We start from the raw sequence: 19,145 nt of genomic DNA on the forward strand, positions 1-19,145 counted from the left end.
GTAATAAGTCCCCTTAACTGTATCCATGACATCCTGTTTGTCTGTCTTGTCTGTTTAGATTGTAAGCTCTGAGCAGGAACTGTCTTTTCGTGACTCTACAGTGCTGTATACGTCTGGTAGCACTAAAGAAATAATTAATAGGTAGTAGTTTAGACCAAAACCTTTAATATATCAATATTGCACTAACTTGAAATGAATGGTTGTGCAGAATATAAACTATGCTATGTTTTTGTTTCAGGCTGTGATAGCTCAGAAAAAGCTATGTATTTTATGCTAACTCTCCCCCCCCCCATGATCTTGTCCACTTGACAATTTAGTTGCTCTGTGAAGAGAAGAAGCATGCAAAGACATCATAAGTATCTTTAATCAGTTCAAAGAATTTGTTGCTGCATCCTGTCCTAGCTTAGAGCTTCCAGATAAGAGTATATGCAAACAAAATTGTACATTGTGGCACCAAACATGCTGTCAGCTTTACAAGGCATCAGCATTTATTTGTTTGCATTTATTTAGTTAGTTGGATTTATATCCTGTTCTCCTAGAAGAGCTCAGAATGGGTTACAAGCATACATACATAACAAAAAGTAGTAATATATAGTAATGCAGAGCAACTCTGTATCACGATACAATGAGACATAGCGGAGTGTGATTGTAGTTAGTTGAGCATAGCAATACATAGTAAGATATGGCAGAACGTGACTGAATGAATGACCCCCCTACACACACACACACAAACACTATTTACGAGGGTTACACCCTTCAAGGAAAAAAATCTAATCAGTCCAGTGCAAATCATAATCCAGATTTATGCCTATTTTGTGATGAGGAAACAAGTGGAACAGATCATTCATTCTAAAAGCTTAGCCCCAAGATATTCATGATAAAGAGGTTGTATTGGGAGAGGATCGTGTTTTGGCACACCTTGCTGAAGGAAAACCTGGCTGCTATTGAAGCCAAGTACCATCAAAATTGCTACATTGGCTTCAGTCGCCAACATCATGAATTAATTCAAAGCAGGGAACAAACAAAAATGTTGAAGTGATAGTAGAAAATGAGCTGTTGAAATTCATCAAAAAAGAAATTGCTACAGGAAGCAACATTTTTGCACTGTAAGAATTGACACATGATGACAGAAAGATTGCAGCAGCATGACATCCAGAAAATGGTAAACTACACTCGTTGAAATAAATGGTACTTGAACACTTCCCTGATTTATGAGAAGAGAAAGGAATCCATGATGGAGTGTTCCTTATTTGCTCAGAAACAGCCAGAAAGATAATTTCAGATGCCAGTCAAACACCAGAGGAAGAGTCACACAGTCTTTGTTGGCAGCATCAATTCTACCTAAAACAATTCTACAGCATAATAATTTTAAACTCAAGGAATCATTTCCAAGTCTTTGTGAAGTTAGCTGTTCAACACAATTGAAGTATTTCATCTATCAGCTTCTTGCCAGAGTCCAAATCTTCATCCACTGAGGAAAATTCAAGGAAGGTCCTCTCTGTGAGTCAAACAGCCATATTGAATATAATCTCTTTTTTTTTTTTTTCCTGCAAACCTAAAGTGTAAGCCTCCCATAGAAGGAGCAAGAAGCTGGTTCAGCTATTAGATAAAACTTGTCTGAGTATATCCTATAAAAGGATCCTTACTATTGAAGTTAGTTTTATACAGGCTATTGCTGAAGAAATTAAAGCTGATTTTAATATTGCTTGCTCAGATAATCTGTGTCGGAATATTGCTTGTTCTAATAGTCTGTGTCAGAATTGATCACGCCCATGAGCAGACAAGTATGAATGAAAGGAGTTTGTGGAGTGATTGGTATCATGGAAAACCCTGCCATGTTAGAGTGCTGAATTCTGACTGGTCTTGAGTTTAACCTTGTACTGCAGTTCACTGAAGCAAATGATTGGGATGATGTTGAAGAGCTTTGTCATCATGAAGAGGGAAGTGCATCTCAATATTTTAAACGCCATGCTATATAGACTTGTTGGATGCCATTCTGAATGGAGGAAATCCCTTTGAGAAAAGCAGTGCAGATCTGATAACAACAGATAATAGTGTATTGACGTGTCTGCTGCAGCCTCTGTTTGTGTTTTAGAATCTAGGGGATAAGAGCAGGATGATAACTTCCAGAAAGTAGTGCTTAACAAAAAGAACATATCTTTCAGAGTACCAGTCAAGAAAAACAACCTGTTACTTTTCCATGAACAGAAAACTCAAAGGAAGACATCATCTAAGAAAAAAGTACAGCATTATAAGTAGCATACAGACTTCATTTAAGGAATGGAAAAGGTCAAAAACGGAGGAAAACTGGAAATAGCACAAACAACATCAAAGCAGGTGCCATAAGGCAGTAAGAGGGGCCAAAAGATACTACAAGGAAAAAATAGCCAAGGAGGCAAAAATCTTCAAGCCGTTCTTTAGATATATTAATGGGAAATGACCTGCGAAGGAAGCGGTGGGGCCGTTGGATGACCATGGAATAAAGGGAGTGCTAAAGGAGGACAAAGCCATCGTCGACAAATTGAACACATTTTTTACCGAAGAGGATATACACAATTTACCGGAAGCCAACAGGCTATACGCCGAAAATGAAGATGGGAAACTGGGTTGACAGTCAGTCTAGAAGAGGTATGCAGGCAGATTGATAGGCTTAAAAATGATAAATCCTCGGGACCGGATGGCATCCATCCGAGGGTAATCAAGGAACTGAAAGGGGTTATAGCTGAACTGCTTCAACTAATAGCCAATCTGTCGATCAAATCGGGAAGGATTCCGGAAGACTGGAAAGTGGAGAATGTTACGCCGATCTTCAAGAAAGTTTCGAGGGGAGATCCGGGAAACTATAGACCAGTGAGTTTGACCTCGGTACCGGGAAAAATGGTAGAGGTGCTGATAAAGGACAGCATCATTGACCACCTTGACGGGTACAATCTGATGAGGACTAGCCAGCATGGCTTCAGCAAAGGAAGATATTGCTTGATGAACTTGCACTTCTTCTAGGGAGTTAAGAGGCAGTTAGACAAGGGTGACCCGGTCGACATTGTATATCTGAATTTTCAGAAGGTGTTTGACAAGGTCCCTCATGAATGACTACTTTGAAAAATTGCAAGCCATGGAATCGAGGGTGAAATACTCACGTGGATTAAAAACTGGTTGGTGGATAGGAAACAGGGAGTGGGGGTAAATGGACAATACTTTGACTGGAAAAGCGTCACAAATGAAGTGCCGCAGGATTTGGTGCTTGTACCCGTTCTCTTCAACATATTTATAAACAACCTGGAAATTGGTATGACGAACGAGGTGATTAAATTTGCAGACGATACGAAATTATTCAGAGTAGTGAAGACAGAAGGATTGTGAAGACCTACAACGTGACATAAACATGCTCGAGAAATGGGCTGCGACATGGCAAATAAGGTTTAATGTGGATAAGTGTAAGGTGATACATGTCGGTAACAAAAATATTATACATGAGTACAGGATGTCTGGTGCAGTACTCAGAGAGACCCCCGCAGGAAAAAGACTTGGGAGTACTGGCCGACAAGTCGATGAAGCTATCTGCGCAATGTGCGGCAGCGGTGAAAAGGGCGAACAGAATGCTAGGAATGATTACATAGGGAATCATGAACAGATCAGAGAAGATTATCATGCCACTGTACCGGGCCATGGTATGCCCCCACCTGGAATACTGCGTCCAGCACTGGTCGCCGTACTTGAAGAAGAACACAGTACTACTCAAAAGGGTCCAGAGAAGAGCGACTAAAATGTTTAAGGGGCTGGAGGAGTTGCCGTACAGTGAGAGAGAAACTGGGCCTCTTCTCCCTTGAAAAGAGGAAACTGAGAGGGGACATGATCGAAACATTCAAGATAATGAAGGGAATAGACTTATTAGACAAAGACAGGTTGTTCACCCTCTCCAAGGTAGGGAGAACAAGAGGGAACTCTCTAAAGTTAAAAGGGTTAGATTCCGTACAAACGTAAGGAAGTTCTTCACCCAGAGAGTGGTGAAAAACTGGAACGCTCTTCTAGAGGCTGTTAGCCGTAAGCCTGAAGTCATAATGCCGTTGTACAGGTCGATGGTAAGACCTCTTTTGGAGTACTGTGTTCAGTTTTGGAGGCCACATTATCAAAAGGATGTGAAGAGAATGGAGTCGGTTCAGTGTATAGCCACTAAGATGGTCTCAGGACTTAAGGATCTCTCATATGAAGAACGCCTAAGCAGGCTGCAATTATATTCTCTCGAAGAACTCAGAGAAAGGGGTGACATGATAGAGACATTCAAATATCTTATGTAACATAACATAGTAACATAGTGGATGACGGCAGATAAAGACCCGAATGGTCCATCCAGTCTGCCCAACCTGATTCAATTTAAATTTTTTTAAATTTTTTTTCTTTCTTTTTTTTTCTTCTTAGCTATTTCTGGGCAAGAATTCAAAGCTTTACCTGGTACTGTGCTTGGGTTCCAACTGCCGAAATCTCTGTTAAGACTTACTCCAGCCCATCTACACCCTCCCAGCCGTATTGAGGTGGAGGAAGATATCTTCTTCCTTACGGGGCCCACAGCGACCAGAGGGCATCCACTCAAACTCAAGGGTGGGAGATTTCATGGTGATATCAGGAAATACTTCTTCACCGAAAGAGTGGTTGATCGATATAATGGTCTTCCACGTCAGGTAGTTGAGGCCAGTAACGCACTCAAATTCAAGGGACGATGGGATAAACATGTAGGTTCGCTCCGGGGAAATGCTTAAAAAGAGGGTTCTTGTTGAGGAAGGGTTCTTGGAGAGGGTTCGCTCTGGGAAATTCTTAGAGGGAGGGTTCTTGTTGAGAGAGAGTTCTTCGAGTGGGCAGACTTGTTGGGCCGACGGCCCTTTTCTGCCGTCATACTCTGTTTCTATGTTGTAGGGGAAACACCCTCCAGGGATTCAAGACAAAGTTAGACAAGTTCCTGCTAAACTGGAACGTATGCAGGTGAGGCTAGACTCAGGGCACTGGTCTTTGACCTAAGGGCTGCCGTGGGAGCGGCCTGCTGGGCACAATGGACCACTGGTCAGACCCAGCAGTGGCAATTCTTATGTTCTTAAATGGGCAGGCATTTGTTGCACTGGATAGCCGTGGTGGAAATCTGGAGAATGTTTTCCATGAATCTTATTCATGCCCACCAGCACTCTCTTCTGAGGTGGCTCTCAACTCCTGCACCAATTCAGATTTGTTGGCATGCATTATGGAAACCAGTCTAACCAGATACTTATGAGTTCATTATTATTGATGGTGGAGCATTGATTCACACTCTGCCTGAAACAACTGTCCAAGGAAAGTCTTTTGATGAATATTTCATGAAAGTTTTCTACCCAAGGATCCAGCAAGATTTGAAAAGGGCAGAAAGAGTAGATATTGTCTGGGACCAGTATCACACATTGACAATCAAAGGTGGCATGAGGAGAAAATGAGGAACCGGTATACCACAACATATGCCTGGGTAGTGCTTGGGTCCCAGGAAACTGGCATAGCTTTTTAGCAAACACAGATAAGGAGTTATGTTAAATCTTTCCACAAAATGTACGGAAGTATAGTACTAAGATACATCTATATAACTTCAGATGATGGAAGTACTCTATGCAGGAAATCCATGCTGGAAATGGCACTCCAATGGGACAATGCAATCCTGAGAAGGCAGATATCTGAGTTCTAGTACATCTTCATGCCCTCCAATTTTTATCATTTGGGATGGTTTATGTTGGAGACAGATGTAATAATACTTCTGAGTAATTTACACCGCATCATTATTGCCAACCCCAAGGCAAATATCTGGATTTCATTCAAAGCAGGAAAAGCAACCAAAATGATCTCTTTCAACTGCATTGTTCAAGCTTCTCTTTCATGCTTTTTCTGCTGACTGAACACCAGTAAATCTTGCACTGATGATGCCAGTGTTGATCTCCTAAGAATGAAAGTGTTCTGTCACAAGACCAGAGACGTAGAGATAATGCCCCCAACAAGCATCTCAAAAGAGAAGTGGTTAAAAATGAAGAACATTTGAAGAACATTGGATTACAGTTCATGGGCCAATGATGCCTTTTCAAGCTGGTTCCAGTTTGGATTACACTACCCCTTCAAAAGATGTCTTTGATCTTGATGTAAAATGTTCTTGCAAAAATACACATTCATTAGGCAAGAATATAAAAGCAAAATTGAGATTCACATGTTTATGCAAGTGCAAATATGCTGAATAAATGTTTCAAAGTTTGACACATTTTGAAAACACTTTCTACAATGTTTAATGTACATAGTGTGTCTTATTTAAATTTTGGTTATTTGAAGTTTTGTATGAATTTTGTAAAATATTACATTTAATAATTTTTAAGTTTTTATTTTTTTAAATTATCTCTTAACATAGCCTGATGTTAAGGGATTTACACTAGTGTCGAGCACAGTACTCTTTACATCCAAAATACTTCTAAATTACAACTTGCATCTATTTATTAGACAGCTAATGATACCAAATATGTTCAAATTGGACAACCAACTCAGAAGTTTGAGCCATTTGAATATTTTAACTTTCTGTAAAAAGGTGAGCTCAGGCCCCTCTATTCCCAAAGTGCTCCCTAACAGACTGATCATTGTCCACTCTGATTTAAATTTATTTAGACCCCCCAATGTAACGTGATACTAAAAAGTAAACTTTTGCATCAATTTGAAATAACTGGTTACCATTGGGATGGTTTTCGTCTCCTCATCCATTTTTTCTGCTAGTAGAACCACTTCTAGTCATTTGGATTCTAGGCACATAGCTAGTTTGCCTATGCCTGAACTCTGTCCTGCTTGTAAGTTATATGTGCCTAGCTTGCCATATTGCAATATGTTTACTGGATAAAAAGCAGTTTTGAAGAATTTGATTTTTCTTAAGATTTCAGCTTATTGTATTGGCCACATGAGGTCACTGCAGTAGTGGCTCTAAATTGAAGAGGGGTGGTTAAAGATGTAGGAATCCTAGAATAATGCTAAAAATTGCAGGGAAAAGGGAAGATGGCATTTTGAGGCAGAAACTGGTAACTATGGTACTTCCTTTGCTTTCTCTATCCAAACCAACTTTATTCTCGCAGAATGTAATCATAAGTCTTCAGTTATTGCTCAATCCCACTTCCATCAATGTTTAGGAAATGTTTATCTAGGTTCAGCAGTCTTCCACTAGCCAAGAATCACTGATAAAGGCTATGCTTTTAAAAATACTACTTTTATCTATCTCCCTTATGATGGTGATGAATAGAAAGATGATTGGAATACTTGATTTTCAGGTAAGAGAGATGAGGTATTTTTGTGAAGATAAAAAAAAAGCCACCTGCATTTAAAGAAGGGAGGCATCATGTGGAACTGTAGCATGGTAACATTTACTTAGGGATATTCTTTAAGATTATAACATTTATACGAACTTATATTTATCTTTTTGCTTTTAGGTTTAGGAACATTTTCTGATGTATTTGGAGATGAATGGAAGGAGAGAACAGAGAGAAATTTTGCTAAGGTAATTGGAATAATTTCTTAAATATTTTTCAGTTCACATTTTTGGTAGCACATTTGTTTTGTTTTCATTGCATAGAAAATTGGAACCTCTCTGCTAATGACAGAATATCCCCCCTGTAGATGAACTGCCTTCCTAGATTTTTATTCTTAGGAAAGTAAGTTATCACATCTCCCTTTTTTTGGAAACTTAACTAAGAATGTATATAGTGGAGGTGAATCTAAACTTGGAGTAACAGATATGAAATCTATAGATTATGAATTGTTATAAGAGCATTCTGACAAATACAGTATATGAGGGGGTACTGATAAGTCTTTGGCTTTTCCTATTTTACATACTTTTAGACTAATACTTTTCATCCCATCAAAGTTTGTTTCTTATGTGTCTATCCTAAATTTCATAATTGTAGCCTGATTATTTAATTTTTTTGCATATCTACTTCTACTTATAATTTCTATAGCACAGCCAGATGTACATTAAACATATAAAAGACAATCCCTTCTCTATAGAGCTTACAATCTAATCAAAACGGACAAATGGGACAAAAAAGGTTAGAGAATTTCTCACAGGGAATGATAAAGCAGACATTTGGTAAGAGTTAGGTGTTAAAAGCAACCTTGAAAAAGTGGACTATTAGCCTAGATTTGAATGCTACCAGAGACAGAGCTTGACGTACTGATTCAGGTAGTCTGTTCTAGGCATATGATGCAGCAAGATAGAAGGGACGGAGTCTGGAGTTGGCAGTAGAAGAGAAGGTCCAAAGATAAGAGATACTTATCCAATGAATGGAATTCCCAGGGAGGGGTATAGGGAGAGATACAGAGGAGATTTGCAGAGTGAATGCACTTTTAAGTAAATAAGAGGTAATGGATAGGGAGCCAATGAAGTGACTTGAGGAGAGGGAAGATGTGAGCATAGCAACACTGGCGGAATATAAGTCATGTAACAGAATTTTGAAGGGATTGAAGGGGAGAGAGATGATTTTGTGGAAGACCTGTGAGAAGGATGTTGCAATAATCTAGACGAGAGGTGTTAAGAATGTGAATAAGGGTTTTGGTAGTGTGCTCAGTAAGGATAGGTAAGATTTTGATGGTGATATAGGAGGAAGAAATGGCAAGTTTAGTAGTCTGTTGGATTTGTGCAGAGAGAGAGAGAGGAGTCAAAGATGACCCTGTGGTTATGAGATGATGAGATGGAGGATGAGTGTGTTATCCACAGAATGGGGGAAGAGGAGAGGTAGGTTTAGGATGAAAGATAAGAAGTAGAGAATGACACGGTGGCTGTTACCCGTGGCTAGCCGCAGGTAATCTGCCAAAACGGTGAGAGGGGGAAAAGTGCTCACTGCGGATATGGGGACAAGGCCATCCACCGTCCTGTGGAGCGGTGAATTGGCTTGTCACCGCAGTTAAGGGAGGGAACGCGTGCGGTCACCTCCCTCCTTCCTACCTACCTGAATCTATCTATCTCCCTCCCTCCCCCTTACCTTCGTGGTGCTTTTTGAGTAACTTCACAAAGCCGTCGGAGCCTGCAAGCAGTAGCGTGCGTGTGTGGACAGAAGCTTCTCCTTTGACGCAATTTCGGTTGCATCAGAAGAGAAGCTTCCGCCCAAACACACAAGCTACTGCTTGCAGGCTCCGACAGCTTTGAAAAAGTTACTCAAAATGCACTGTAAAGGGGAGGGAGGGAGATAGACTCGGGTAGGTAGGAAGGAGGGAGGGGGGGGGGGGTCGCGTGAGGGGTGCCAAAGGGCGGTGAGGTAGCAAGAGGGAAGAGTGATGAAGGAAAGGAGCAGACGCTGATGGGGGGTGGAGAGGAACAGATGCTGAAAGGAAATGGGGAACAGATAGTGGGGAGAAGATGCTGAAGGGAAATGGGGAAGACAGAGTGGGGGGAAGACGCTGAAAAGACATGGGGAGGATAGAGTGGGCAGAAGACGCTGAAGGGAAATGGGGAAGACAGAGTGGGCAGAAGATGCTGAAGGGAAATGGGGAACAGAGAGTGGGGAGAAGATACTGAAAGGACATGGGGAGTACAGAGTGGGCAAAAGATGCTGAAGGGAAATGGGGAAGACAGAGTGGGCAGAAGACGCTGAAGGGAAATGGGGAAGAGAGAGTGGGGAGAAGATGCTGAAGGGAAATGGGGAAAAGAGAGTGGGGAAAAGACACTGAAGGGAAGAAGACAGAGATGCCAGACTATGGGGGCGCGGAGGGAAGAAGATGGGTGCCAGACTATGGGGGGGGTTGAAGGGAGAGGCACAGTAAAAGAGCAAATGGAAGAAGCAGAGAGAAGACAGACAGTGGATGGAAGGAATTGAATGAGAAGTTGAGGGAAGCAGAAACCAGACAACAAAGGTAGAAAAAAAATTCTATTTATTTATTTATTTTTTGCTTTAGGATTAGTTGTGTTTATAAAAATTTTTAAACAAAGCCCTGCCAGCTGAACATCTCTTTCTCTAGTTCAGCAGCCAGAACTTTGATTTATAAGGAAGGTATAAGTTAAATATTGCAGTACTGAGGCTTGTATGGATGCTGTGGGGATAGTAGTCGCGGGGATGGGGCGGGGACAGTGGTTGCGGGGAATGGGACAAATTTTTCCCCCTGCCATTCTCTAATAGGAAGCTCAGTCTTGGCCTTGTTCAGTTTGCTGCTTCTTCACAGCAAAAATATTATAAAATAAGTGAAAATGATGCAAAACAACAGAGATTTCATTGCATAAGAGTGCCAAGTGGTGATGAAATATCTTTTTCCCAAAAGAGAACTTGTCCAAATGAGTTTACGATAGTGTGTCTATTACATTAGGGGATAAGGGTCCTTCCTACTCCACAGTCCAGAACAAGATTGCTGCATTAAGAGCAGAACATTAGAGAATGGAAGATGAAGAACATTGTGGGGATGGCATATGTATGAGGGAGTGGCATATGTATAGAGATTACTTCCAGTGGCACCCCTAGCAAAAGGTAAAATTTGATGATGATAAAGATAGCAATGAAAACAACAATATTAGCAATTCACTTCTAGTGATGCAACAGGAAATGAGCTGAAATTAAAAACTATACAAAATATGAGATTGCTGCGGAATAGTAGCTGGAAAACAAGGACCACAAACACAGTCTAAGCAACAAAAATCAGGATCTGCAAGCCCTGATGTTAGAGGCAAACTTGGATATCGTTGCTTTCACAGAGACATGGTTCAGTGTTTCCCATGGATGGGACGCCAACATACTGGACTATAATCTTTTTTAGGAAGGATAGAAATGGTCGAAAAGGTGGAAGAGTAGCTTTCTATCTAAAGACAGATATCCAAGTGACTGAAATGCAGGGGGGCCTGGGGAAAGGAAGAAGCGATATGGATTGTTTTAAAAATAGAAGATAGAACTTTTATCCACTTGGGTGTTGTCTACAGCAATGTTTCTCAACTTAGTCCTGGAATACCTCTTTGCCAGTCAGGTTTTCAAGATATCCACAATGAATATGCATGAAAGACATGTGCATATAATGGAGGCAGTGTATGCAAATCAAGTTTATGCAAATTCAATGTGGATATCCTGAAAACTTGACTGGCAAGGGGGTACTCCAGGACCGAGTTGAGAAACAGTGGTCTACAGACCTCTGATTCAATCGCAGCAAATTGACAAAGATCTGATTACAGATATACAAAAGTTAGGAAAGAAAGGAGAGGTGCTGTTGCTGGGTGATTTCAACCTGCCGGATGCGGACTGAAAAGTTCTGTCTGTGGAATCGGAAAGAAGTAGGGAGATAGTGGATGCCTTTCAAGGGGCTCTACTCAGACAAATGGTGATGGAACACACAAGAGAAAAAGCGATACAAATTGTGAAAGTGTCTTTAAAATCTAAGTGGGGACCCACGTCGGATGTAGTGATCATCATACAGTTTGGTTCGATATATCAGCCAAAGAGGAGGATGATCACACAAAACTCAAAAGTCCTGGATTTCAAATGTGCGGACTTTAGTAGCAAACTAGTGATGGAAAAAATAAAGACAAAAGAATTGGCATTTGTGAAATATAAAAAAAACTCAGGAAGAGGAGTACAGAAAGGAATATCGGATGAAACTGAAAGAATTCAAGAGAGAAACATCTGGTGAAAGCGCAAGAGGAAGAGCCAATGGCTATAAATATAAGAAAGGGAGACAAATTTTTTCAGGTATATTAGTGAAAGGAGGAAGACAAAAAATTTAATTACGAGACTGAAAGGTGTGAACCGCTGTGTGAACCGCTGTGTAGAGAGTGACGAGAAAAAGCAAATGTTCGGTGTTCACAGAAGAAAAACCTGGAGAAGGACTGCAATTGGTCAGCAAAGTTATACCTGAGAATGGAGTGGATAACGCACCGTTCATGGAAGAAAGTGTTTATGAACAACTTGAAAAATTAAAGGTGGACAAAGCTATGGGACCGGATGGGATCCATCCCAGGATATTGAGAGGTTCTGGTTCTGTTCAATAAATCTTTAGAGACTGGAGAGGTTCTGTGGGACTGGAGAAGAGCAGATGTGGGCTCTCTTCACAAAAGTGGTTACAGAGATGAAGCGGGGAAACTACAGGCTGGTAAGCTTCACTTCAGTTATTGGAAAAATAATGGAAATGTTGCTGAAGGAAAGGATAGTGAAATTCTTAGAATTTAATGGATTACAAGATCCAAGGCAACATGGATTTATTAAAGGTAAATCGCGCGACTTCCAGTGGAGCCATGGAGCTGTGAAGACATGTCACCTTGGCTCTGCTGGACTCCACAATGAATAGCTGTTAAAACTAATTTACCCCCTTCTATTTTGCTCGGGTGAGGTGTCACGAAACCCAGGGAAGTACGTGGAATATATGCGGGACTTTTCTGCACTTTGGATCTGTGTCTGATGGCATCAAAACCTGCGCGCAAAGATCGTAAGAAAGGGAAACTTGATTCAAAGATGGTGGCATTAGTGGCTCCAGCCTCCCCTTCTCTGAGCTCGCCTAGCTCAGCCTGAGCGGCAGAGGTTACTATGGAAGTTCAGGCAATGTTGGAACACCCAGTGGGCAAGCAGCTTCAAATGATTTTGGACAAATCGGAAGCCATGGACCAGCATTTTACGATGGTTACCAAACAACTGCAGGAAGTTCAGCAGTGTGTGGGCGCGGTGGGGTACAAGGTCCAAGTTCTTACAACTGATTCCCAAATCACAGCCACACATCTCCTGGAGCTTGAAACCAAGTTGGAAGATCTTGAAAACCGGTCATACCGGAATAACTTACAATTGGTGGGCCTTCTGGAATCAGTACCTGCCCAGACTCTGATAAATTTTTTGGAGACTTGGCTAGTGGATACTTTGCAGGTTACTTCTTTGTCTGCCCCTATGCACATCGAAAGAACACACAGGCTGGGCCAGCAGCACGAGGCCTCGGGGTGGCCCAGGATTGTAATCTTTAAAGTTCTTCATTATGCGCATAAACTGGCCATACTTTGTGCACTTCACGCGGGAAACTCTTTGAAGTATGAAAAACAGACTGTGCTCGTACTTGACGAAAGTCCAGCAAGCCACGAAGGCTTTTTCACCCTTGTGTTCACAGAAGTGCGCTTTAGCCTCATGTACCCTGCTCGTCTGAAAATCTTTCACGGAGGAGCCACACATTATTTTGAAGATGTGACAGCGGCGAGTTCCTTCTTTCAAACTTTGCCTAAACCCTAACTTTGCTCATCTGGAAGGGTTTTGATTTGGGCTCTGTGGGACTGTTAGGCCTGATGCTTGGGCTGTGCACTTCCATGCTGCCTGCAGAGTGTGCCATTGGTGTTGTCTTTGCTTGTCCTCACTCCTGGGTTCTGGTGTTCGCTCCCTCTTTGGGGAGAGTGGAGGGTGGAATTCCTGATTGACTTAGGTCTCCTTGCTCGTCCAGCATTCTCTCCTCTGCCTGTAATTTTGGACTCCTGATCTGTTTGCAGTGCTTGTTGATGCCCAGAGCCTGCATCCCAGGGCAGGTCCCTGGAGGAAGCTGTGTTGTTTTTCTATTTCTTCTGTCACTCATTTGGGGGGTGATGTACTAGTCTACATAGGTTTTCCTTCTGCGGGCTGTTTGGCTGTTGTCTTTTCTCTTTCAGGGGTATTTCTCTTTCTAATTTTCACTGTGGGGTCCCTATGCTCCTACAGAAGTGGCACTAGTGAGGTGCTCTGGGATATTAGGGAATTGGGGCTTTGGGGGGGAGGGTTTAGGATGGATTGGGGGGATGGTTTTATGGGTCTTATAGGGTTACCAGTTCTGGTTTCCAGGTTGCTGGAGCTTAGGAAGGGGGTGAGGGAGTGGGTTGGGACATCTCTCCTCTGTGTGTTGCATTGGTTTCTTGCTCTTATGCTCTGTTTTGTTTCACTTCTATGTCCCTTAAACCGATTTCTTGGAATTTAGGGGGTATTCATTCGCCAATTAACAGATAAAATATTTTCAGGCAGCTCCGCTGGAATCAGGCTGTAGCCTTTTTGTAGGAGACGTATTTGACTTTGGAGCATGCCAAATTGTGCACATGGTGGGTAGTCAAGGTCCTGGACTCTAGCTCAGGGGAAAAAGGTGGGTTTTGCCATATTGGTGGGGAAGCATTTACAATTGAAAGTACATGACACTCTCATGGATCCTGCGGTTAGGTATATTATAGCCTTTGTTAGTTTGAATTTTAAACCATACATTCTGTTTAATATTTATGCCCCAAATAATCCTGGAGCGGGGTTCTTTCATAATTTGGCTGACCTCTTAAAAGTCTAAGGGGACATTCCTTTGGTGTTGAGCGGTGACTTTAATGAGGTGGCCGATCCCTCTTGGGATTGATTGAAAGGGGTGGGGAGGGAATCACAAAAATATACTATGGGTATTTCTCTGCTCTGTGGACGCCTGGAGAGCCATGCATCCTTTGGGGAAAGATTTTACCCATGTCTCAAGGGTGCACGAATCATTGTCCTGAATTGACTAAATCTTACTCTCGTGCTTTATTCTCTGAGCTTTCCGACACTAGGATCGGCCAAATTGAAATCTCTGATTATGTGTGAGTGGCGGTTAACATGGACATCGGTTGAGCCTCATGGGTTGCGCTTCCTAGTTATCTGTAGAAGGATAGTAAGTTTCATGCGCATCTCGTGACCTAATGGTACACTTTCTGTGAAACTAATGGTGCCCATTTTGACACCTCATCGCTAGTGTGGGAAACAGCTAAGTCTGTGGTTCAGGGAGAGATAATTTCCTACAGCCTTCCTCCATGGACCGGGAGCACTCGGGGCAGAGCGGGAGCAGAAGAAAGCACACCCTGGGCGTGGGAGCGAACTCTGCCCCTCCCCTCACGATGGTGCACCGCTGAACCAGTTAAAAGGCTCAGCGGGATCTCCCCAACACGTTGTTTTTTTAGTTTTAGTTTGATTTTTACTTTTTCTGCCTCCTACCTCGCTTCGGACCACACAGCCTCCTCCATGGACCGGGAGCACTCAGGGCAGAGCAGGAGCAGAAGAAAGCACATCCTGGGCGTGGGAGCGAACTCCACCCCTCCCCTCCCATCGGTGCACCGCTGAACCAATTAAAAGGCTCAGCGCCTAACGGCGCGCCATCTAAGGCATGCGTCAAAGGCGCTCGCCGTAGCGAAGAGACCTACCTTCCAACTACGTCAAAACCTACTCTCTACTACAACATCCACTCCTAACAACTCTTTCCACAATCCATACTCCTACCCATCCGGACACAACACAAGAACAACAATCTAATCACAGAGAACCACGCTTCCTCTAATTACCTTCCCCCAACCTTCAAAATGAAACTAATTCCACAAACACATACCCAGATCATCCTGTTGATAATCCTTCTTATTTTCAGTTGGAAGGTAGTAGCAAACAACCTACCCAACACACCTACTAGTTCAATTACAAACAAAACCCACCACCCCAACAGGAGAATTTCAATAGACAGAAACTCAAACCACCAAACAAGCGTTCAGCGTCCCATCTCCCCAGCATGGGGAAGAAGATCAACACACCCCAAGACCAAACCTCGCCAAATTCACTCATCTACCCTAAAACGAATCACAACTACCAAAAAGAAATCACCACACTTGCATGTGCCTATTTAAACATCAGAGCCATAGGCCCAAAAACAACTTATAAAAAATTGGATAAAAAACAAAAACCTAGACTGCCTCTTCTTCGCAGAAACCTGGCTAACATCAGACGCAGACCCAAGAATTACAAAAGTCTGCCCTCAGGGATACAAAATTAGTGACCTGCAGAGAGAAAAAAAGAGGAGGAGGATTAGCAAAGACTCCCTATCCCTAAATATACTGGAAAAAACATCCACCCCATACATGGACCGTCTAGCATGTCAAAACTTACTAAATTGCATGCTCTGTTACATAACAGTGGATAACTGGACCACAGTAAGGCCGGATTTTGAAAACTTCATATACCAAAACTCACTAACAGCAGCATACAACCTACACCTAAGAGATCTAAACCTAATCTAATCTAATCTAATCCTTAGGTTTGTATACCGCATCTTGAAGACCAATCATCCAAACCAGTGGATAACCTCTTTTCTTTTCTCAATGCCTTATCCTTCCAAATTTTAAACCCACAAACTACTCATGAGAAAGGACACCAACTTGACATCGCAGCCTTCATGACCCATCAAACATCTACTTCAGAAATTCAAACGTCTAATGGAACTTGGTCACTTTCCCTCTGGTCAGACCACTACTCATACACCTTAAGCCTCAACTGGACCAACAACAAAACCACACCAAAATCCAAAATAATAACTTACACCTCACACAAACACATCGATCCCACAAAATTCTGGTCAAAAGTAGATGAAACAATCCAAGAATGCAACCCCAAGGACTTCATTTCACACTGGGGCGAATTGAGCATTAACATCCTTGATGAACAAGCCCCACTTAAAACCAAAACCAGAACCAGCAGACGATCAGACCAACAATGAATTACTCCTACTCAAGAGATAATTCAGACGACTGGAAAGAAAATGGAGAAAAACCAACCTAGATCACATGAAAACTGCCTGGAAAAAAATTAACAAACAACACAAACTACAATTAAAAGAAAAGAGAAAAATACACTACACCAACCTAATAGGCACGGAAACCCAAGACACCAAAAAACTATTCCAAATTTTAAAAGATCTAACTGATACCAAACCCTATATGACTACTAACAATACCCCCCTCTCAACCACCCTCCTAGCAGAACACTTCAAGAATAAAATTACAAACACCAGAGCTACCCTCAATAGTACCCCATCCCACCTAACTGAAGTCACAATTCTTCCCACAGAAAATGAATCATCTGCTGCAGACAGAACTTGGTCCCAATTCCCCAAGATACATTGGGCAGAAGTCAACAAACTCTACAATAAATACAGCCATGCATCCTGTGATCTCAACCATTGCCCACCATATCTCCTAAAATCCTCGATCACAAAGTTCCGTACTCTACTCCTACAATGGATACAAACCAGGCTCACAGATGGTAATTTTCCAACTGACCTCGGCAAAATCATCATCACCCCCAATCCAAAAAGAAGGAACCGGCGTGGCTCATTGTAGTGGTGAAGGAAGCGATGAAGGACAAGAAAACTTCGTTTAAGGAATGGAAAAGTCAAAAATGAATGAAAACTGGAATAAGCACAAACAGCTTCAACGCAGGTGCCATAAGGTGGTAAAAGGGGCCAAAAGAGACGATGAGGAAAAAATAGCCAAGTAGGCGAAAAACTTCAAGCCGTTCTTTCGATATATTAAGGGGAAATGACCCACAAAGGAAGCGGTGGGGCCGTTGGATGACCGAGGAATGAAGGTAGTGCTAAAGGAGGACAAAGCCATCGCCAACAAACTGAACACAATTTTTTCATCTGTGTTTACCGAAGAGGATATATGCAACATACCGGAAGCCAACAGGCTATAGGTGGGAAACTGACAGGGTTGACGGTCAGTCTAGAAGAGGTATTCCAGCTGATCGATAGGCTTAGAAATGATAAATCCCCAGGACCGGATGGCATCCATCCGAGGGTAATCAAGGAATTGAAAGGGTCTATAGCTGAACTGCTTCAACTAATAGCCAATCTGTTGATCAAATCGGGAAGGGTTCTGGAAGACTGGAAGGTGGCGAATGTTACGCCGATATTCAAGAAAGGTTCGAGGGATAATCCAGGAAACTACAGACCGGTGAGTCTGACCTCGGTACCAGGAAAGATGGTAGAGGCACTGATAAAGGACCGCATCATTTTGCACCTTGACGGACATGACCTGATGAGGACCAGCCAGCATGGCTTCAGCAAAGGAAGATATTGCTTGACGAACTTGCTGCACTTCTTCGAGGGAGTAAACAGATGGATAGACAAGGGTGACCCAGTCGACATTGTATATCTAGATTTTCAGAAAGCTTTCGACAAGGTTCCACATGAACGACTACTTCGGAAAATTGCGAGTTATGGAATCAAGGGTGAAATACTCACGTGGATTAAAAATTGGCTGGCGGATAGAAAACAGAGAGTGGGAGTAAATGGACAATACTCGGACTGGAAAAGCGTCACCAGTGGAGTGCTGCAGGGTTCGGTGATTGGACCTGTGCTCTTCAACATATTTATAAACGATCTGGAAATTGGTACGACGAGTGAGGTGATTAAATTTGCGGACGATACGAAGTTATTCAGAGTAGTGAAGACGCAGGAGGATTGTGAAGACCTGCAACGTGACATAAGCACGCTCGAGAAATGGGCCGCGACATGGCAGATGAGGATCAATGTGGATAAGTGTAAGGTGATGCATGTCGGTAACAAAACTCTTATGCACAAATACAGGATGTCCAGGGCGGTACTTGGAGAGACTCCCCAGGAAAGAGACTTGGGAGTACTCGTCGACAAGACAATGAAGCTGTCCGCGCAATGTGCAGCGGCAGCGAAAAGGGCAAACAGAATGCTGGGAATGATTAAGAAGGGGATCGTGAACAGGTCGGAGAGGGTTGTCATGCTGCTGTACCGGGCCATGGTTCGTCCTCACCTGGAGTACTGCGTCCAGCACTGGTCACCGTACATGAAGAAGGACACGGTACTACTCGAAAGGGTCCAGAGAAAAGCGACTAAGATGGTTAAGGGGCTGAAGGAGTTGCCGTACAGTGAAAGATTGGAGAAATTGGGCCTTTTCTCCCTCAAAGAGAGGAGATTGAGAGGGGGACATGATTTGAACATTGAAGGTACTGAAGGTAATAGACTTAGTAGATAAGGACAGGTTGTTCACCCTCTCCAAGGTAGGGAGAACGAGAGGGCACTCTCTAAAATTTAAAGAGGATAGATTCTGTACGAACATAAGGAAGTTCTTCTTCACCCAGAGAGTGGTGGAAACTGGAACGATCTTCCGGAGGCTGTTATAGGGGAAAACACCCTCCAAGGATTTAAGACAAAGTTGGACCAGTGTTCCTGTTGAACCAGTACGTAAGCAGTTATGGCTGGTCTTTGACCTGGCGGCCACTGTGTGAGCGGACTTCTGGGCACGATGGACCACTGGTCTGACCTAGCAGTGGCAAATTCTTATGTTCTTAACCCTAAAAGCCCAACAGACCAACCATCCAACTACAGACCCATTGCCTCAATACTTCTATATATCA

The 19,145-nt window shown here is 42.6% G+C and overlaps 1 protein-coding gene across 2 annotated transcripts in view; it reads left to right on the forward strand.

Moving 5' to 3' along the window:
• Positions 1-19,145, forward strand: part of ARID2 (AT-rich interaction domain 2) — an 817,990-nt gene that overhangs the window by 206,571 nt on the left and 592,274 nt on the right. For both annotated transcript variants that reach the window (XM_033959297.1, XM_033959298.1), the window contains one exon: positions 7,458-7,525. In XM_033959297.1, the coding sequence (XP_033815188.1) occupies positions 7,458-7,525 (68 nt within the window). The remainder of the gene's footprint in view (positions 1-7,457; positions 7,526-19,145) is intronic.

Source organism: Geotrypetes seraphini, chromosome 9 (genome assembly GCF_902459505.1).
Source record: "Geotrypetes seraphini chromosome 9, aGeoSer1.1, whole genome shotgun sequence".
Lineage (NCBI taxonomy): Eukaryota > Metazoa > Chordata > Amphibia > Gymnophiona > Dermophiidae > Geotrypetes > Geotrypetes seraphini.